We start from the raw sequence: 21,305 nt of genomic DNA, 5'->3' as shown, positions 1-21,305 counted from the left end.
AGGGAAATACAATGGCACTGTGGCAGCAGGCACAGTAACACAGATGGGTCTGGACCCTCGCCTGTTATCAAGGCTTGGTATTGTGGACAGTGGATTGGTGAGGTGGTGGGAAGTGAAGGGGGGATGTGCAGTGGGGGAGATAGATCTATGGGTGTCAGTGCACTGTGAAGTGTGTGGGGTCTGAGGAGCACTGCAGTTGTGCTGGTGGGAATATGGGGGGAACTGAACAGTTAATGAATATGGGCGGGGGATTATGGGAGGGCACAGGGCATAGCGGTCTGTGGGAGGGCAATAGGCATAGTAATTTGTGGGGGTCTCTGGGTGCTGTGGCATTGGGTCTAGGGGGCTAGAGGGGTGCTAGGCAGGGTAGCACAGTGCGGCATGGGCCTGCCCACAATAAGAAGAAGCATGATGGCATCAGCTCAGTGCCAGGAGGGCTACTGTATGTCAGTTTGTAAGCAGTGCCCTTGTACGAGGCTGGGTGGAGCAGGGCTGGACCTGCGGTGATATAATAATAAAAATTAGCAGTAGGGGTATATTACCGACCACCTGACCAGGACAGCGATACTGACATAGAAATGCTGAGGGAGATTAGAGAGGCTACCAAAATAAAGAACTCTATAATAATGGGTGAACTCTATAATAACCCCATATTGACTGGATACATGTCACCTCAGGAAGAGAAGTGGAGATCAAATTTCTCAATGGCTTAAATGACTGCTTCTTGGAGCAGGTGGTGCAGGAACCCACAAGGGGGAGGCAATTCTCGATTTAGTCCTGCGTGGAGTGCAGGATCAGGTCCAGGATATAACCGTTACAGGACCGCTTGGGAATAGTGTCCATAATATAATAACATTCAACATTCCTGTGGTGGGAAGAACGCCTCAGCAGTCCAGCACCCTGGCATTTAATTTCAAAAAGGGGAATTATGCAAAAATGAGGAGGTTAGTTAAACAGAAATTAAAAGGCACAGTGACTAGAGCCAAATCCCTGAAAGCTGCATGGAAACTTTTTAAAGACACCATAATAGAGGCTCAACTTAAATGTCTACCCCAAATTAAAAAACATAGTAAGAGACCTAAAAAAGAGTCACCGTGGCTTAACCACCATGTAAAAGAAGCAGTGAGGGACAAAAAGGTATCTTTTAAAAAGTGGCAGTCCAATCCCAGTGAGATAAATAGAAAGGAACAGAAACACTGTCAAATCAAGTGTAAACATGTAATAAGAAAAGCAAAAAAAGATTTTGAGGAACAGCTAGCCAAAAACTCAAAAAGAAATAACAAAATGTTTTTTAAGTACATTAGAAGCAGGAAGCCTGCTAAAAAGCCTGTGGGTCCCCTAGATGATCGAGCTATAAAAGGAGCAATCAAGGATGATAAAGCCATTGCGGAGAAACTAAATGATTTCTTTGCTTCAGTCTTCACGGCTGAGGACATTGGGGAGATTCCTGAATCTGCACCGTCCTTTGTGGGTGATGAATCTAAGGAACTGTCCCGGATTGAAGTGTTATTAGAGGAGGTTTTGGAACAAATAGAAAAACTTAATGTTAACAAATCTCCGGGACCGGATGGCATTCATCCAAGGGTTCTAAAAGAACTTAAATGGGAAATTGCTGAGCTATGATCTGTGGTTTGTAACCTATCCTTTAAATCGGCTACCGTACCTAATGACTGGAAGGTAGCCAACGTGACACCAATATTTAAAAAGGGCTCTAGAGGCAATCCTGGCAATTACAGACCGGTAAGTCTAACTTCAGTACCAGGCAAACTAGTCGAAACAATAGTAAAGAATAAAATTGTGAAGCATGCAGAAGAACATAATTTGTTGGACAAAAGTCAACATGGTTTCTGTAAAGGGAAATCCTGTCTTACTAATCTATCAGAGTTCTTTGAAGGGGTTAACAAACATGCGGACAAGGGGATCCAGTAGATATAGTATCCTTGGATTATAGTATACTTGGGTAAATTACATGGCCATGGGATAAGAGGGAAGGTCCTTTCTTGGATTGAGAACTGGTTAAAAGACAGGAAACAAAGACAGGTAGGAATAAATGGTAAATTTTCAGATTGGAGAGGGGTAACTAATGGTGTATCCCAAGGGTCAGTCCTGGGACCAATCCTTTTCAATTTATTCATAAATGATCTGGAGAAAGGGGTAAGCAGTGAGGTAGTAAAGTTTGCAGATGATACCAAACTGTTTAGGATAGTCAAGTCAGAAGCAGACTGTGAGGGACTCCAAGAAGATCTCACCAAACTGAGTGACTGGGCAACAAAATGGCAAATGAAATTTAATGTGGATAAGTGTAAAGTAATGCACATCGGGAAAAATAACCCCAACTATACGTACAGTATGACGGGGGCTAATTTGGCTACGACAAATCAGGAAAGAGATCTTGGCGTTATCGTGGACAGTTCTCTGACAACTTCCACGCAGTGTGCAGCGGTGGTCAAAAAGGCAAATAGGATGCTAGGAATTATTAGGAAAGGGATAGAAAATAAGACCCAGAATATCTTACTGCCCCTGTATAAAACTATGGTACGCCCACATCTTGAATACTGTGTACAGATGTGGTCTCCTCACCTAAAAAAAGATATTTTGGCCTTGGAAAGGGTTCAGAAAAGGGCAACTAAAATGATTAGGGGTTTGGAACGAGTCCCATATGAGGGGAGGCTAAAGAGACTGGGACTTTTCAGTTTAGAAAAAGAGGAGACTGAGGGGGGATATGATAGAGGTCTATAAAATCATGAGTGGTGTGGAGAGGGCTGATAAAGAAAAGTTATTTATTAGTTCCCATAATAGAAGAACTAGAGGACACCAAATGAAATTAATGGGTAGCAGGTTTAAAACTAATAAAAGGAAGTTCTTCTTCACACAGCGTGTTGTCAACCTGTGGAACTCCTTGCCAGAGGAGGCTGTGAAGGCTAGGACTATAATAGAGTTTAAAGAGAAGCTGGATAAATTCATGGAGGTTAGGTCCATAAAAGGCTATTAGCCAGGGGATAAAATGGTGTCCTTGGCCTCTGGTTGTCAGAGGCTGGAGAGGGATGGCAGGAGACAAATCGCTTGATCATTGTCTTCGGTCCACCCTCTCTGGGGCACCTGGTGCTGGCCAGTCGGTAGACAGGATACTGGGCTAGATGGACCTTTGGTCTGACCCAGTACGTCCGTTCTTATGTTCTTATGATATGACACATTGACCCTGGACAGACAGTCGCTATGAGGCAGTGGTCACCAACCAGTAGATAGGGATATACTGGTAGATCTTGTATCCTCTGTCAGGTGATCATGACTGGTGTGGGCAAGAGGATATCAAGTGCCAGCACTTAAATGCCCCTCCCCCCACTGCTGTGGATGTCCTGCACTTTGCCTTGCAGCTGATACCACGCCTGGGAGTCTGCTGCTTTGTGTGCATGGCAGGGGAGGAAAAAGAGGGGTGCTGATGTCAGGGTTCAACATATACCATTCTGTATCCTTTCAACACAGGACCAGGGATGGAGTTTTCTTGCTGCTTTAGGTAGTGTTACAGGGCAAGGCCATGGGTGAGCTTGCCTTAGGCACACTCCACCACCATCTAGGAGTCACCAGCAGTGACAAAATGGAGCATACATCACTAACTCCTACCCCTGGCATGAACCCAGTCCTGTATCCAAGCCCTTATCATTGCTCTGAGCACCCATGCATCCAAATACCCTGCCAAAGCCTGCACCTAGAATACCACAGTAAATGCATGCTCCAAGAGCTGATCAGAGCCCTTCTCACACTCCAGATCCCTTAAGCAAAGACCAGAGCATGTGCACCCAACCGTCTGTCCCAGGCTGATGAAAGAGACTGAGGATGGGCAAGAGAGGGAGGATAGAGGGAGCAGGATCTGGGACTTGGAGAAGGGGTAAGAAGGAAGCGGGAAAAGGGTATTTATATATAAGGTACATATTGGATTGCACTTTCAAAATGTTGGAGCCCCCTGCTCTGAGTTCTCTGACCCATGTCCCCATTGACTACGGGAGGAATCACTAAAATTTCACTTGGCCATGTTGGCGAGGAGTCCTGTGGCACCTTATAGATGAACTGAAGATAGTGCCACAGGACTCCTCAACGATTCTTCATATTCAGACTAACACGGCTACCCCTCCGATACTTGCCCATGTTTGGTGATGAGGATCTGGGACGGAGTTTGGGTGCATGAGGGGTGCTTGCTAGGGGGAGTTTGGGGGACAGGTGTGGGATCTGCCATGGGTCAGGGGATTGCAGTACAGGAGAGGGTGTGGATGGGAGGGACTTTAGCATATCAGCATAGTACACAAGAGAAAGGAGATGCAGTGACTTCTGATAGAGAAACAAAGAGAAAACTATTAAATACTAAAAAAGTGAGAGGCAGAGTTTGAGACAGGAACTGTATGTAGAATATTTCACACTTGTACACATACAGAGGAATGGTGGTGTCTAAGCATTGACCGTCTAGGAATTGGGAGGCCTGTGCCTTTAAGAACTCAAGCCCAGGAGCCCGCCCCCTGCTCGGGGGCTGACAGGCAGCGTCCAGGGAAAATAAAGAAAAAAAAAGACTTTGCCCCTGGAAAACTGATATTTTCAAGGACATCAGGTGGCTTGTCCTGCTGGGTGACTGTTCCCACCTCTCCCCCTCCCTAAACGGGGGTTTTCTCCGTGCACAGGGTCTGGCAGTGTCCCCCAGCCCGGGGTTAACCAAGGCTACCACCCCCCACCCCCCCGATTTTTCAAATTTTGCCCCTCTTCTGCAGCTAAAAAAAGAAGATTGATGCCTCCAGCCGGTAAATTTCTGCCCCATGCTCAGAACCAGACACTACCCCCCCTGCAATTTGCTCCCCTTCATCATTTTAAACACCTCCGAAGAGGAGGAAGCAAATCTGAGGAGGCAGTGAGGGCAGAGAGTGGGCAGCGGCTACAGCGAGGGACACTGAGTTTGCTCAGTTCGGGTGCGCATGCTCAGTGCACCCAAAGTAGCAAATTCTGAGAAGTTAGTGTTTTGCTCGCTACACCGGCCGCGCTCCGGGGGACGTGGAGAGTCGCCGTGAGCGTCTGCTCTGTCCCGTCGGGCCCCGGAGGGGGCGATGTCGGAGCCGCCCCCGCCCGCAGGTCACAGGGCTCGGGGCTCGCCCGGCCGCCTGCCGCGCCATCGCTGCCGCCCGTCCCCGGCGTTGGGGGGCGCCGGGAGCCCGAGGAGCCGGCGCTTTGCCCCTGGGTCTGCCACGCTGGGCGATGGGCTGGGGGTTCCCCCCCTCTCGCGGCCCCCGGATACTTCCGGGAGTACAACCGGGCCAGCTGCCGCCTTGTGTCCGCGGGCAGGGCCGGTGCCTCCATCCCCCTCTCGGCGGGGGCCCCGGCAGGCCGGTGACCGGACTGAGCCTTCCAGGAGGGCGGCGAGAGATCCGGCGCCACGCCCCCGCCGTGCGGAGGAGACAGCCGGCCGCTCTGCCCCGGGACGGGCGCCGTGAACTCCCCCCGGGAATCCTGCACCCTCCGGGGCAGCCCCCATCTCTGCTGCACCTGCAGCTTGACCAGGTGGAGCTCCAGCCGCTTCCTGGTGTCTCTCCGCAGGAAGCGCAGCTCCCCGCGGCGGAGAACCACCTCGACCCGGGGCCTCCAGGCGCAGGGCGGGGGCCCCGGGGCCCGGCTGCCCCCCCGGGCCTTCCACGGGGCGTCGGGCCTCCCCCGCTCCTGCGTGGCCAGCAGGAGATCGGTCTCCATCTCTCCGGGCTCCGGGCCAGCTCTCCGGGCTGGGACGGGGGGAGGCGGCTTTGCCGGCGGCTCTGGGGCCGGGGGGGGCAGCCCCCATCGCGTGGCGAGCTGCATTCGCCTTCCGGGGGGGCTGAGAGGGGGGGCTGGGGCCCGCCCCCTCGCTGGGGATGCTGCCGCCCCGCCCTCCCCCGGCTCTCCAGGGGGCTGGGGCGGCCAGGCCAGGATGGGCTCTCCGGGAAAGGCGGCGCTTCTGTGCGACTCGCCCACCAGCCGCGGAAACGCCTTTCTTTGGATCTCCAGGCATTTCTGGGCCACGTGGCCCTGCAACTTGGCCGCCACCGTGGACACGCGCCTGGCCGGGCTGGGGTCAGGGGCTGGCACAGCCCTGGGGGCCTTTGGGGGCGGGGGCCCCGTGGGGCAGACACAGGGCTCCTGGCTCCCTTGGCCGCGTCGGGGTCTAGAGTCGGCTCTCGGGGGCGGGGGGAGCTGTGCTGGAAATCCACGGGTGGGCGGAGCTGGGAGTAAGTCCCACGGCTGCTCGGTGTCCCGCCCCCCCAGCACTGGCTGCCCCGGGGTGGGGGGTTGTGGTGCTGGAGGCAGGAGAGGCCTGGGGGGCTTCCGGGGGGCTGGGAAGTCCTGCTCTTGCTGGGTTCTCCCTGTGCGGGCAGGACGGTCCAGCTCCTCCCACGCAGGACGGTCCGGCTCCTCCCACGCAGCACGGCCCGGGCGGGGCACCCTGCTCGGGACGAACATCACCGCGGGGTGTCCCTCCGGCGGGGGCCCAGCGGGGCGGCTGGGGGCCACCTGGGCCAGCGACTCCGTGGACAGGGTGAGCGCTCCCGGCTGGCTCGCCAGGTGCTCGTGGCGGAGGCTGGAGTCGAAGGCAGGGGCCGACGGCTGGGCCCGACCCGCGGGCTGCTCCGGACGGTCTCGCCGGCTCGGGACACGAGGCCTGGGGAGAGGCGGGGGTGGGGTTGGACGCGAGGGGCCTTCCCAGCCCACGACAGACACGGTCTCCCCCGCGCGGCAGAGGGACAGCGACCAGCGCTGGGAGGCTTCGCGCAGGGCAATGCAGCTGGAACCGCAGGGGACGGAGGAGCTGGAGTCCCAGGAGGAAGAGGAGAGCGAGCTCCCGGCGAGCGTGCTCACGCTGGGCCTGCGGGAGAGAGCAGATGGGCAGAGGGGAGGCGGCGTGTGGGTGGAGGGGGCTCAGGGGGGTGGCGCCCCACACGCTGCCCCACGGCAATCAGCTGGGTAACAGCGCTGAGAGGGGAAGTGGCAGCACTGGGTCTATAACCTTCCCCGCAGGCACACGTACAGCCCCTAGCACACGGGCCTAGCGTGGCTGGGGGCCTCGCGCGATTCTAATAGAAAGATTGGCTAATAAAAAGTGTGTGTGTGTGTGTGTGTGTGAGAGACACACACACACACACACACACAACCTACTACTGCTACCAGTCAATGGAGTTTCTCCCTCGGGGGAGGTCTGTGCGATGGGCCTGAACGTCCTGGGTTCGACCCCAGCTGATGCGCCATGGCTGGGGTGTCATGGGATGTGCTGCTGTTCCTAGCAGCCCCTCTCTGTCACCAGCTCCCTGGCTTTCTCTGCCCAGCCTGCTCCTGCCCAGCTGGGCCGGCCTGCCATCCCTTCCCGGCGCTGGGCTCTTCCTCCAGAGGCAGCCTGTGGCGTGCCTAGCCCGCCCGGCCACCTCCCCTGCCAGTGCGGTGAGGCAGACACCCCCTCGGGCTGCCGCGCGGTCGGTTTCTGTCGCGGGGAGCAGGGGACGGCTCCAGACAGCCGCCTGCCGGGGACGTTGCTGTGCGGACGGGTTGGATCCGCTCCCAGCCCTCGCCTGTGTCTTTGCCTTGCACTGCGGATGGGCCCTCAGGGGTCCCTGGCCGGGGAAGCGAAAGCCTCTTAGGGGCTTTTCCCTGCTATCTTAGGATCCGGGAGTGTCTGGTTTTCCCTGCCCCCTCCCCTCTGCATTCGCTCCCCCACCGTCCCCCCAGCAGCCCTGAGTCTGGTGCCCCCCTGCATTGCCTTACGGTATCAGCACTTCCTCCAGGTGCCTGGCCACGTCCTGGATCCTCTCCTCCACGAGCCGGAGGCCGTGAGCCAGGGTGAGCGTCTCCAGCGGCACGTGGCAGCTGGGGACAGAGAGAGCAGAGCGCTGAGGGCAGGCCCGGCCGCAGACCCGCACTTATCCAGGGGCGGCTCTGAAAGTCTCCTGCCCCTTCCGCAGGGAGGTGGAGTCGAGCCTGGCTGGTGCTGGCGAGGGGGTGGCTGGACTGGGAGGTGAGCCCGGGCTAGTGCCGACAAGGTGAGCACGTACCCTGCTGGCAGCATGGCTCCTGTCCCTGCGACAGCAGAGTGTTAGCATCGAGGATAACGGCCTACTACCGCTACCAAGTAATGGAGCCACCTCTGCTTTCTGCTGCAGGGATGAGGGTCCCGGTTTGAAATGCTGCTGGGAAGGGGCGTTACGCAAAGCTGCCCTGTCCCCTCACCCTGAACAGTCTGCGGCCTCGCCCTGCCCACGGTGCCAGAAAGGCCTCTCCGCCGCACGCCCCTGTGTGCACGGGGCTGCTCCCACGAGGCATTTTCTCCCCCCTTGGCAAGGGAACATGGGCCAGTCCAGTCCACACAATCTACCCCCCTCTCATTGGCGGCATGGTGCGAGAGGATGGGAATGAACCACTGTGCGGTGCCTGGGGGGGGTTGGAGATGGCTCCTGGGAACGATTCCCGAGGAGATAACGGCTCTCCTGGCCCATCGGTCAGGGCGGAGAGGGGCTGGGTGGGGGGAAATGCAGGAGGCCAGTCCAGAGGAGGGGCCTGGCCCAGGCAGGGTTTTGGGGGGGCCTTGCTCACCATGTCCCTGGGGATTGACAGGCCTCCTCCAGCTGCTCCTCACTGCATCCAGAAGCTGCCAGAAGTGAGACATAGAGAGACACTGGGCGGCCTGGAGACCTGGCTCTCCCGAGCCCTGTGGTCCGGGGCGGCCTGTGACCAGAGCCCTGGCACCACTCCAGGCACGGAGGGACCAGACCCGCTCTGTGCGGCATGGGGCCCACGTCGGCCACCACAGCTGGGGGGTCGGGGACTTACCCTTCAGCGCCTGTCGGGGTCTGCGCCTCGTCCTCCTCGGCGGGGCCTGCCACACGCAGAGAGAAAGCAGCCGGGTCAGGAGCGAGGCAGTGAGGCTGGGCGGGCAGTGAGCCCTGCGCCAGGGGAGAGCCACGGGGCCCTGGGCAGTGGTCCCTAGTGGGAAGTGCTGCACCAGGGCCCAGCATGGCCGCCTGCAGCCGACACAGGGCACCCAGCACAACCGCACGGGCTGCCACGGACAATCCAGGGCCTGGAGAAGCTGCCACTGCGGGTGCCCGAGCCTGCGGCGTTTCTAAGCCTTGCAGGAGGGAGCCGGCAGAGAACCCTTCGGGCCAGTGGGGCTGGGGCGGGGCCAGGCCGGGCGAGTCCAGCTGGAAGGGGGCCTGTGACTCAGGTGTGAGGGCGCAGTTGGGGTCCCCCGATTCTGCACCCCCGGAGCAGCCAGAACAGTCTCCAGCAGCCAGCGGAACAGAGAGGGGGTTCTTGATTTTCCAGAATACAGCCCAGCACAGGCGTGAGGTGGCATTGGGGGGGGGGCTGGGATGCCCCAGACCCCTGAAGGCAGGTGCCTGGGGCCCTCGTCTCCAAGCCCCCTCCCTAGGCGGCTCCAGCATGTTTCCAGCTCCAGGCTAACTCTTCCTCCCCCCACGTACTTCCTTTGTGCCCCCCCCCGAACCAGTCAGGGCAGTGTCTGGCCCCCCTGCTGGGCCGTGCTCAGGGCCAGAGCCAGTAGGGGGCAGCCCAAGCCTAGCAACCAGCAAGATGCCCCCCAACATCACATGGGGCTGGAGAGAGGCGGCTGCAGCATAAGCACCGTGTGCGGGAAAAGGCTTTCTTTCTCCACTCTAGACCGACAAAGTGCTGAGTCGGCAAAACACGGCGGCCATTTTTATGCAAATTAGGCATGGGATATTTAAATCCCTGCCTCGTTTGCAGTGTCAACCTGCCTACTCTGCATCCCTCTGCCGGCAGTCTAGACACACCCGCAGGGATCAGTGACTGTCAGAAGACAGGGACTGAGGGGGGGATGGGGACGGGGACGGGGGGGATATGAGGGGGGAGAATGCAGCGAGGCAAACAGCAGGTCCCGGGGATCTGTCTGGAGCCAGGGCTGCCCACCAGACTCCGAATCCATCCAGCCGAGGGGGGCGCAGGGAAGCGGTTGAATGTGCAGCCCAGTCGGTTCCACCCAACGCTGAGTGCGCTCGGGGGTGACTCCGCGCTGGGCGGTACGGAAACGCGGTGTGTTCGGATGGGCCCCGTTCGCCACATCCTCTCTCCGGGGCTCGCTGTAGCACCGCCCTGCCCCCAGCACGAGTCACCCGCCGGCCGCCTCGGGTCACTATTCCATCTGCTGCAGCCTGAGATTTGCTGCCCAGCCATAGACACTAGTGAGCAGGCCGGTTATCTGACGTCAGCATCTGGCCCTGGAGCGGCCGCAGGAATCCTGCCCCAGCCCTGGCGTCTGGCACTAGGGCGGATGTCGATAACGGCAGAGGGCTCCGAGGAGCCGTACGACTGCCCGAAGGGACAGGAAACCTGCCTTCCAGGGCGAGACTCTAGGCGCTCGGTCTGCAGCTGAAAGAGGTCAAAGAGGTTCCGGGGAGGTCTGATTAAAAGTCTTTACACACCACAAGGGGACCGGAGAATTACAACTGGGCTGCTCAGCCCTGCAGAGCAAGGTCCAACATGGCCCAAGGGCCGGAAGCTGAAGCCAGACAAAGTGGACTAGAACCAAGGGGTTGATTTTTAACAGGCAGAGTAATTAACCATGGGAATCATTTACCAGGGGTCGCGGGGGATTCTCCATAGCAGGCCATTTTTAAAAGCAAGACTGGGCATGTCGATAATCGCCCTGCTCTGGGAATTATCTGGGGGAGTGTTTAGCGGGTGCCACGCCGGGGATCAGACTGGGAGTTCACCGGGGGCCCCTCTGTCCTTAGGATCAGAGAACCATAGAGCTGGAAGAGACCTCAGGAGGCATCGAGTCCAGCCCCCTGCCCCAGGCAGGACCAATCCAACTCAATCAACCCAGCCAGGGCTTGGTCCAGCCGAGACTTAAACACCTCTAGGGATGGAGACTCCACCACCTCCCTAGGGAACCCATCCCAGGGCTTCCCACCCGCCTAGTGAAATAGGACTCTGAAAAACGACACTTTCCAAAAGTCAGGGTTTGGCCAAACGTGTCATCTCAGCCAAAAATGAAATCAGGTTTATTTGTTGGGACCCATTTTCCATTAACCCTTTAAATTGCCTGGAACTATATTCCTGTCCTTGAATTCTTTACTGATAGAATCCCAGCCCAGCTTCTCCGGTATTTTTGACTACCAGGCCTATCAAAACCCGGGTCAATCGCTTGTCCTTGTTTGAATATTGACACAACTTTGGCCCTTTCTCAGTCTCCTGGAATTCCTTCTGGAACCCCAGATGTAGTAAAAATTCACCCCCCTGGGCCATGGACCGCCTGAGCCAGCTCTTTCAGGACTCTTGGGTGTCGACAATCCAGGCCTGCTGGTTTCAAAACCCTTCTGGCTGGTTCCTGCGTCCAGCCTCCCCACCTTCCCTCTTACCTCCGGTCTGGCGAGCCTCATCGCGGCGTAGAAGGCGAGAAACAGCAGCGCGAGTCTCAGGACCGGCAGGCAGGAGGCGGAGTTCAGATGGAGGAGGAGGGAACTCACGCCCCCCATCGCAGACAGAGCGTCAGAGACACGCTCAAGCCTGCAACAAGGAGCCAGGCTCCGTCTGATGCTCTGGCATCGGGCAGGCGCTGATGTCGCCTCTCGAGGTCAGAATGGGGCTGCCCCCCATCATCTCCCCCAGCCTGTGAGCTGTCACTGCTGTGATTGGCTCAGGAGAGGGGGCGGGGCAGCGCCCCAAGGGAGCTGAGCTGCTGAGCTCAGAGCAGGGCAGGAGAGAGGCTGTCGGGCTCTCAGGGAAACCCTGGGTCTCTATGGCCCTCGAGTCCCTGGGCAAAGGAACTTTCCCTGCTTGGGGGACTCACAGACCCTGTGACTCATGGCCTGGGGCGAGACGCAGCCCTGACCTGAGTCCCCTGGAGCTCTGAGGGAAGAGCAATGAGCCTGGCACTGCCAGCCCAGCAGTCCAGACCAGGAGCTCCCCCACCCCACCCCCAAATCATGCCATTGGCTTCAGAATGGGGGGAAAGAAAACGCATCTCGGCTCCAGGATGCTTCATGTGCCTGCTGGGGTCTGAGCCTGGAGGGGCTTTTGCAACTTCTCTTTGCAACCAACAGGGCCTGAGACTGGCTATAAAATAAAATAAAGCCGAGGTTCTCCCATATCACGGGATCGTAACAATCCTCATTCCTTATCTTACGCTTCCCAGCAGCAGTTTTTAACACATTTTACAAAGGAGGTCGGCAGCGTTGATGAGGGGAAACTGAGGCACCACGCAGGGCAGTGACTTGCTCAAGGCCGCCCATCAGGACAGTAGCAGAGCCAGGACCAGCACCTCAGAGCGTGGACCTCGGGGGACTATCAACTGGCCACGGCGCATGCAAGGCGAGAGGTCACAGTCACTACACTGCTGTGGGGCGGGGGGTGGGGAGGTATTTCAGGCTCTTCCCATGGCAGTGTGGAAGTTACACGCGTGGCCCTGTGACCTGAGAGGCTGCTGGCTCAGGGGTGTCATTATGAACATGAGTTCCTCGCGGGGGTGTATCTGAGTTCCTGTCAGGCCTCAGCACGAGTTACCTGCCCCATCTCCCCATGTCCCTGTGGGGAAGAGGACAAGCCCCTGACGGCCAGGCAGCGTGCTGACACACTGCGACGGTCAGGAAGCCTTTGACAAGGTCCCTCCCCAAAAGCTCTTGAGCAAAGGGAGCTGACCTGGGATAAGGGGACGGTTCTCTCCCGGGCTGGTCACCGGTTAGAAGACAGGAAACAAGGGGTAGGAAGAAATGGGCAGTTTTCAGAGTGGACAGAGGTAACTGGAGGGATCCCACAGGGGTCTGTGCTGGACCAACCCTATTCAAGCTGTTTATAAATGGTCTGGAGAAAGGGGTTAGCAGAGAGGTGGCAAAAGCTGTAGATGCTCTAAAACTGCCCGAGGTAGTTGAGTCCAAAGTAGACTGCAAAGAGCTACAAAGGACCTCACAGAACTGGGACCCAGAATGGCAGATGAAATTCCGTGTTGATAAATGCAAAGTAACGCACATTGGGGGGCAAAACTCCAAAGTACGTCTCAAAGGCTGGGGTCCACGTTAGCTGTGACCACGTGGGAGACAGATCTTGGAGTCACTGTGGAAAGCTCTTTGAATCTATCCACTCAATGTGCAGCAACAGCCGATAAAGCAGTGGTCCCCAATCATTTGAGGTTGCCGGGCACCAGGGGGCGTGGCCGTTCGCCCACCGGGCGCCAGAGGGCGGGGACACTTGCACGCCTGGGGGTGGGGCCCCCCCATAGCCGCGTGCCCAGGGGCAGGACCCCCCCATGTGCCATGTGCCTGGGGGCGGCGCCCCACCCCCAAGCACTGCGCACCCCCTCCAAGCACCGCACTCGCTCCCCCCCAAGTGCCGCACGCCCGGGGCCGCGCTCCCCCCCCAAGCACCGCGCGCCCAGAGCCTGGGCAGCCAATCCACGGTGCTCCTGGGGCCGGCTCCGGTACCATGCATGCACCACGTGCCTGGGGCGAGGCCAGCCCCGAGCACTTGGCGGGCGCACACAAATGCCCCCACGGACGCCATGGTGCCCGCGAGCACCGTGTTGGGGACCACTGCGATAAAGCAAACCACATGGGTATGTCTACACTAGTCCTCTAGTTCGAACTGGGGGGCTAGTGTAGGCATACCCCATGATGGGAATCATTAGGAAAGGGATAGGGAAGGAGACAGAGAAATCATATTGCCTAGATAAATGCATGGTACGCCCACATCTTGAATACTGCATACAGATGCAGTCGCACCAGATCAGAACAGATATATTGGCATTGGAAAAGGTTGAGAAAAGGATAATACAAATTATTAGGTTAGGGCCACGTTTCTCAAACTGTGGGTTCCAACCTGCCAGGCGGTCGCGATCAACTTAGAGGGGAGTCGCGGAATCACAACGTTTGAGAACCCCTGGGTTAGGGGTATGGAACACCTTCCGAATGAGGAGAGAGAAATAAGACAGACGTTTCTCAGCTTGGAAAAGAGATGCCTAAGGGGGGATAGGATAAAGGTCTATAAAATCATGACTGAGAAAGTAAACAAGGAAGTGTTCTTTGCTTCTTCTCGTACCATAAGAACTAGAGGTCACCAAATGAAATTAATAGGCAGCAAGTTTAAAATGAACTTCAGTCAGTGCCCAGTCAACCTGTGGAACTCCTTGCCAGAGGATGTTGTAAAGGCCAAATCTACCTGTGATGTCATAATGCTGCTCAGTTCTCCAGTCTTCCGTGGAGTCTGCATGGACAGGCAGGGCAGACGTCACACGGTGAGCTGGCCCAGCCGGAGCCCCTGTGTTCAGACAGAGAGGGGTTCTGGGGGGAGAGGAGTCAGGCAGCCGTCCAGCCTTTCCATCTCTAGGATGATTCTGTCACTTGCTCCAGGGGCAGCTCGCCGGATCCATGACCAGTGTCTGACAGGAAGCGTGGCCTCTTCCCAGTGATGGAGGGTTATTCCCCAGGCTTTCAGGGCACCCGTCTGTTTCTAGGTGTCTTTGCAGGTTCTGGGTTTGTACAGAAAAAAGGGCCCGAAAAATCAACGGAGGAGATCCAACATTTGAGAACAGGCCGGCCACTGCCGGGTTCTTCCCATGCACCGAGTAGCCCCCAGGCGTCACTGGCGAGCCGTGTGTGACGTGGGTTCCACCCAGGGCAGCCCTGTGGAGCTGTTAGTCTCTGCGATGTCACAGGCCTGCTCCGTTTTAGCGTTACAGGCGAACCTGGCGACCCCGCAGCCGTTGCCCTTGTTTCCCGTTGTGCGTGCGGCTCCTTTGCCCCTGGACGTCACTTTGGCCCCATCAGCGCAAGAGCATGAAGCATTCGGAGGGACGAGGCCTGGCTCGGGGAGGGCTTCCCAAACGCACTGCCCGATACCGTCAGCAGCGAGGCCGGGCAACGGGGCCCCAATGCAGGGGTCACGTTTGCTGCCTTCACGGCCTCCCTTGGCAAGCTCTACTGCCTGAGATGGGCCACACCCCCGCCCCTTTTCGGGGTGTCTGCAGCAGGGCCTGTCAGCCTGCCCCCTTCACAGCGTCAGCCGGGCCAGTGGGAGCTGCAGCAGAAATGCCCTTTGCCTGTTTCCCGTCGGTTCCCAGAACACCCTGGAGTTTGGGATCTTGCCCTGCAGGGAGCGTGAGCCGGGGGTAGGGGTAGGAATTCCTGCCCAACGAGCCGGACTCCTTGTTTGGAAAGTCGCCGGCCAGCCCGGCACCCTGCGAATCCCTGGGGAGTCGCTCAGGGGAAGAGCTAACTCCCTGGCCCTGAAACCCCCAGAGAGCCCCATGTTTGGGTGCTGATTGACCCCAGCAGACTCCAGAGATCCCCTCCCGATACGGGATTTCTTACCGGCCCAAGAGCCTGCTTTGGAAAGCTCCCTCCCCCGCTCCTGTGCTCTCCTTTTCCCTCCCCCAGGCCGGGTGGCTCACGGCCAGGCTGAATTCCCTCCCTGGTTTTCTTAGCAGCTTCCAGTTGTTCAGTGGTTTCCCCTTCGCCTTAATGCTCCCCCATTGTCTGTCCCCGGCTGTGCCCCGCTGGGTGCTTAGAGCCGTCTCCTCTCCTTGGGGGGTGGCCCCTGGCTGGCTGGTTGTGTCACCTCCCTGTAGCCCGGGGCCCAGTTGTCCACACACCAGCTCTCAAAGGGGGGGGGGGCGAACACCAGACTTTCTCCCCCCCCCGTTTCCCAAATCCCTCTCTGCAGTGACAAAGCCTTTCCCTCGCGCAGAGGCAGCCCCCCCCTCGCTGCTGCTGGGTTAGATCAGGCCCGTGTGTCGGGGGGCAGCAGAACCCGTCGGACCGGCCCGTGGAACGAGGCCTGGGGGTTCCCTGCTCATCGCCGTGGCAACCCCCGTCAGCGTCAGCCCAAGGTTGAAACTGACCGACTGACACAAGCGGATGCCGGGGGGGGGGGGGGGGGGGGCGGCCCAGGTGGCTGGATCTGACCCAGGCCTGCCCTGCTGGGGCCGCAGGCTCTCGGGGGGCCTGGCCACATGATCCAGGTGGGCACCGCTCAGCGCTCACTGCCCCGCTCGAGGAGGGGCCCAGCCTGCCCCCCTCCCCGGCCGGCTGCGGGAGGGGCACCGGACCCCCTGGGCCGTGTCAGAGAGCGGGAGGGAAGGCAGCCTCCAAGGGGACTCAGGCTTCCCCACAGGGTGCAAGCGCTGGGCTGCTCTGAGCCCTCCTCCCCTCGTGCCTGGGCACAGCCCTGCCCAGAGCCCTGTGGGACAGGGCCCCCCGGGGGACACTCCCAGGGGTCACAGCAGGGGAACGTTGGAGCCTTGCTCAGAATGGCCACAGAGGACTGGCGAGCCAGGGGCTCCCAGACGTGAGCCCATCTCTACCCAAGGGGGACATTCCCCTTCGCCGGGTAACCCCACTGCTGCCTACGCGAGGCAGCTCACCCCTTCCCCGGCAGCAGTGGGTGCTGGCCGGCTGTGTTCTCCGGAAGCCAGGCACTTGGGCAGTCCCCCAGGAGAGATTCAAGTGATGAGCAGAGTGCCCACAGCCGGCAGCAGGGGGTTCTCCAGGTGGTGCACATCTGCACATGCCTCGGTGCACAGAACAAACTTTATTCCGCACGTGTATGGAAAAATGAGAGGGAACATTGCTGGCCAGTGTCCCAGGCAGGATGCAGGCCGGCTGGACCCTAGGCTGGGCCTGTCTTGAGCATTTCTCCGTGGGCGGTGTGTTTGTGAGAACCCAGCACCTTGGACAGCAGCAGCCTGTGACCCGCACTGCGGGGACTCTCCTCTGGACAGCCGTGCACAGGGTGACTGAGCTGCAGCCGCAGGGCTGTGCTGGCTCAGGGCGTGTGTGGCCGGGAGGAGGGGGAGGGAAGGGCCAGGCGGGGCTGGGTGCGGCTGCACTGCGCTCTGTGCTCGGGGCTGCCAGTCCCGGCCTCGTGGGCTCCGTGGGCCCCAGCCCAGGCGTGAGCGTCCCCACGGCTTTGTGCACCTGTGTGCGATGGCCGGGTCACACGGCCGGGCCGGCGGGGCGGTGGGTATCACAGGCAGGGGGAGGCTCTGCCTTCCCAAACCGCCAGCCTGGCCCCCTAGACTCCGCCCCCAGAACCCGACTGTGGATGTACGGGGGGGGGGAGTGTTGCTGCCCCCAAGCGCCCCACCCCCGAGCTCCAGGACCGGGGAGGCTGGAGACGTGCACCACTCCACCTCCCCGTGGTGTGGGGGCGTGGCCGGCTCGGCTCCTGTGGGGGTGGGGTCTGGACAGAAGGGGCGGGGCTTGGGGTGGGCTGGGGGCAGGTTGGGGGGTTGCCTCCCCCAGCCCTGCCTTCCCCCAGCGCCCATGTGTGCGAGCACGTTCGTCCTGCACCGCACAGACCTGCCTCGGCTCGGCCTGCGTCCCACTGCTCCGGGCAGGGCGGGAAGGGATGCGGGCTCTGGCCATGGCAGGGTCCTGGGACCGGGGTCAGGACGCCCGCTGGCCTCAGTCTGGCTGATCCGGGTGTGATGGAAGGGGGGTTTGGGCTCCAACCTGGATCCGAGCCTGAGCCTCTCCCGCAGGGCAGACACCCCGAAGGGGCAGCCCAGGTCCCCTGGCGGAGGGGTCACACGGAGGGGGGTGGGGAGGCCTTTGGCCATGGGACAGATCAGCTGTAGGAGAGGTGGGCGGCGGCTGCTCCGATACCGACATCGGGGGCCACAGTCTTTGACCTACGAGGCGTGAGAGGAGCCGCAGGCTGCCCTGAACGTTGTGGGTCAGACCCGACCCCCCCACGGGCCAGTTCCTGCCCAGCTGGTCTCGCCACCTGGAAACGTCTCGCCGCCGGTGTTATGCTCACAAGGAGCACACAGGATCTTTTCAGGGGGATAAGACAACACGCCACATTTATTGATAATAGAACAAAGTAGCATATGCATTTACACACACACACACACACACACACACACACACACACACACACACACACACACACACACACACACACACACACACACCCTGCTGATGGAATAGTTACCCGTCTGTTGCTCTACCCAGTCTATTGGCCAGATAGGTCAGGTGCGACGTTCATGTCAGTCCGGATCTTAGCAAGACAGCACCGGAGGACCCATACAAGACACCCCATCCTTTATAGGACTTTCCCTCCATGCAAGTCTATGCACTTTGCCTTGTCAGACCTTAATCAGTCATTCAGCATCACAATCAATCTTCCTAGGACATGTGCTTATTGGGAAGACGTTGTTCTCACAGTCATCTGATCTCAGAGTGCCGATGACCCCTCGGGGGTGTTGTCTTTCCGGTGAAAGTTGTGGTTGGTTCCCTGTCAAGGGGTGCTTGCCTCTAGCTTCAGGGTTCGTCCGTCTGCCCAGTTAGTCTTTTGAGTTCTTTCACTAAGGCTACGTCGAGACTGCAAGCCTCTTTCGAAAGAGGCTTTTTCGACAGTATCTTTTGAAAAAGCCTCTTTCGAAAAAGAGCGTCTAGACGACAGCCAGTACTTTCGAAAGAGCAAGCCGCTTTTTCGAAAGAGAGCACCCAGGCAGTCTGGATGCTCTTCTGAAAAAGCACAGTTCGCATTACATAGCGCCTTTTTTCGAAAGAGCACTTTTGAAAAATGGTGTTATTCCTCGGAAAACGAGGTTTTCCATGATTGAAAAACTGCCACCTTCTTTCAATTTACTTTCGAAGGTGCGTGGCAGCGGTCTAGACGCAGGTAAAGATTTTTCGAAAAAGGGCACTTTTTTTGAAAAATCTCTGTAGTCTAGACACACCCTTAGTTGATCATTATTTGGTGCTTCTGAGTCCTCTGCCTCTCCTCTGACCATGTGAGCATGCCGTGGCCTTGACACTTATCTCTCCTAAAGCATTCTCTCTCTCATTCACACAAACAATACATTTACAGAATTGCAGCATGGAACAAAGGGGACTTCTAGTCACTTTCACAAAGTTACAAAGTCTTTCAACATTAAACTTCTCTCTATCTGCTACACGGCCTTACTAACCCTCACGTCACTCTGGCTGCGTCTAGACTGGCCAGTTTTTCCGGAAAATCAGATGCTTTTCCGGAAAAACTTGCCAGCTGTCTACACTGGCTGCTTGAATTTCCGCAAGAACACTGATGATCTCATGTAAGATCGTCAGTGATTTTCCAAAAATACTATGCTGCTCCCGTTCGGGCAAAAGTCTTTTTCCGAAAGACTTTTGCGCAAAAGGGCCAGTGTAGACAGCACTGTACTGTTTTCCGCAAAAAAGCCCCGATGACGAAAATGGCGATCGGGACTTTTTTGCGGAAAAGCGCGTCTAGATTGGCCACGAACGCTTTTCCACAAAAAGTGCTTTTCCGGAAAAGCGTCCTGCCAATCTAGACGCGCTTTTCCAAAAATGCTTTTAACGGAAAACTTTTCCGTTAAAAGCATTTCCGGAAAATCATGCCAGTCTAGACGTAGCCTCTGTGTTAGGCTATTCCATCCCTTCACTTTAACATGCTCACATCAGACAGAGCTGGAGCTAAGATCACAAAGCGGCCTGGCCTTGTGTGAGGCCTACATCTTGGATTTAAGTTGGATCCAATCCTTTTGCTACGACTGACTTATTAGTTACAAAATTCCATTCCAGTGCTACACGGGCTGGGCTCAGTCAATATTTAACCGGGGCTGGGAACGCCAGGGCCATCTTGTGCCGGTGTGAACCTGCCGGAGTGACCCAAGCGATGGGGATTCATGCCCTGGAGCGCGTCCGTCAGTGGGGCAGAGGGTTTTGCAGAGGCAGCAGGTGAGGGGGGGCGTGGGACCTGCCGAGGGACAGCTGCATGGGCTATTTGTCATCCATTAACAATCGAGTGCAAAGGTTTCTCTCCAGGTAGTGTGCGTGCGGATCTCCCGCCAGGCTCTGGGAGGTGAACAACGGCCCATCTCACCCTGAACAGGATCCTGGGAGAAGACCCTACACGGATGCTGTTGTTACCAAACCTCACCTATTAAAAACACAGAGAATTCAGGGCTTGATCCCCACTGCAGTGGGGTTAAAAGAAAACCCAGACTTGGGAAAGTATGTAAATCGCAGTTCAGACACTTGGGCATCCTTAACTCTGACTCCTGATAGACACATCATCCAAACACCCTTAACTCTGCCCACCTCATAGTGACACCAGCTGCCCACTTGTAACTTCACCCTTTCCACAATGGTGCCACCACCTTTAATTCAGACCCCTCTATGTAGCAGCACCACTGGACCACCCTTAACTCTGCCCCCTATAGCAGTGCTACCGACATCCTTCAGCTCTGCCCTCCATGTTGATGCCATCCAACCACCCTTAACTCTGCCCTCCCCAGAGTAGTGCCAGCCTCCCGCCTGCCCTTCACTCGTTCTCTCGCAGCTTTGTAGCTGGACTCTATTGGGATCTTTTACAGCCTGTGGTTTGGTCACTGGACGAAAAGACTAGATGGTCTCTGTGCTGTTACCTCTGCCAACCTCCCCTCTCGCCTCCCCAGGTAACGGCTGAAGGACGTGGGTGGGGGGATGGTACGTGGGGGAACATCCTCCCCACACTCTGTGGCCAGAGGGCCTGTTGCTCACCAGCCCTCACCGCGTTTAGCAGCCGCAAGTTCACGTCCGCGGATCCCAGGGGATCTGCTGCACGGCCCAGACCCCCCGGCGCTGAGTCTGCCGGGGGAGCGCTGGTGATCTGGGCAGGCGACGCCCTGGGCGATGGGTAACGGGATGATGGGTCACTGGCTGCACTTCGCCCTCGGCCTAGGGACTTGCCGGGGACACGATGTGCAGCCTCTGACGCCCTTGGGCCCGGACCCCCAAGGAATGCCCTGCCCCCGCCCCGGCCGCTCTTCTCCCAGGGCCCCAGCTGGGCACCTGGGGTCCGGCCTGGGCGTCTGCAGCTCACGGGGAAGCGAATTAACGAGCCAGCGGCCGCCCCCTCCCAGTACCCCCCCCCCGATGTTGCCACGGACGGTCCCGAATCGGGGGGGACACACGTGCTAGGAGCCCGGCTGGGGGGCAGCCGGGGGCAGGGTGCTGGGGGGGCAGCCGGGGGACAGGGTGCTGGGGGGGGCAGCTGGGGGCAGGGTGCTGGGGGGGCAGCGGGGGGCAGGGTGCTGGGGGGGGCAGCCGGGGGCAGGGTGCTGGGGGGCAGCCGGGGGGCAGGGTGCTGGGCTGGCTGGCACCGGAGAGCCAGCAACCGGGCACATCCGGCGGAGCTCAGCGCCCCGGGGGGAACACCCAGAGCGTGTCCCTTAACGAGCTGGGGGGCCCCCTGATCCCTGCCCCACCCCAGGGTCTGCCCCAGCCCAGCGCCCCCCCAGCCGTGTCCGGACAGCGCCAGGCTGGGGCTGGCTCCGCCGGACGTGCCCGGTT

At 58.5% G+C, this 21,305-nt stretch overlaps 1 protein-coding gene across 1 annotated transcript; it reads right to left on the bottom strand.

Moving 5' to 3' along the window:
* Nucleotides 1-4,959: 4,959 nt before the first annotated feature.
* LOC112544881 (uncharacterized) lies at nt 4,960-11,830 on the bottom strand. The gene is made up of 5 exons (XM_075923138.1): nt 11,391-11,830; nt 8,821-8,866; nt 8,584-8,638; nt 7,759-7,860; nt 4,960-6,868 (listed from the first exon to the last, which is right to left on the bottom strand). The coding sequence occupies exons 1-5, from the start codon at nt 11,505-11,507 to the stop codon at nt 4,960-4,962; spliced, it is 2,229 nt and encodes a 742-aa protein (XP_075779253.1). The 5' UTR covers nt 11,508-11,830.
* Between the last annotated feature and the right edge of the window lie 9,475 nt (nt 11,831-21,305).

Source organism: Pelodiscus sinensis, chromosome 3, assembly GCF_049634645.1.
Source record: "Pelodiscus sinensis isolate JC-2024 chromosome 3, ASM4963464v1, whole genome shotgun sequence".
NCBI classification, from domain to species: Eukaryota; Metazoa; Chordata; order Testudines; family Trionychidae; genus Pelodiscus; species Pelodiscus sinensis.
This window is presented reverse-complemented; position numbering and strand designations above follow the sequence as displayed.

Bases quoted from the DNA above. Each gene is read 5' to 3' on its own strand.
- LOC112544881 (XM_075923138.1), bottom strand. From the start codon at position 11,507: ATGGGGGGCGTGAGTTCCCTCCTCCTCCATCTGAACTCCGCCTCCTGC. The intron at 7,861-8,583 runs GTGAGCAAGGCC...CTCTGTCCCCAG, and splicing joins TGTCAATCCCCAGGGACATG to CTGCCACGTGCCGCTGGAGA. The intron at 6,869-7,758 runs GTAAGGCAATGC...TCTCTCCCGCAG, and splicing joins CTGGAGGAAGTGCTGATACC to GCCCAGCGTGAGCACGCTCG.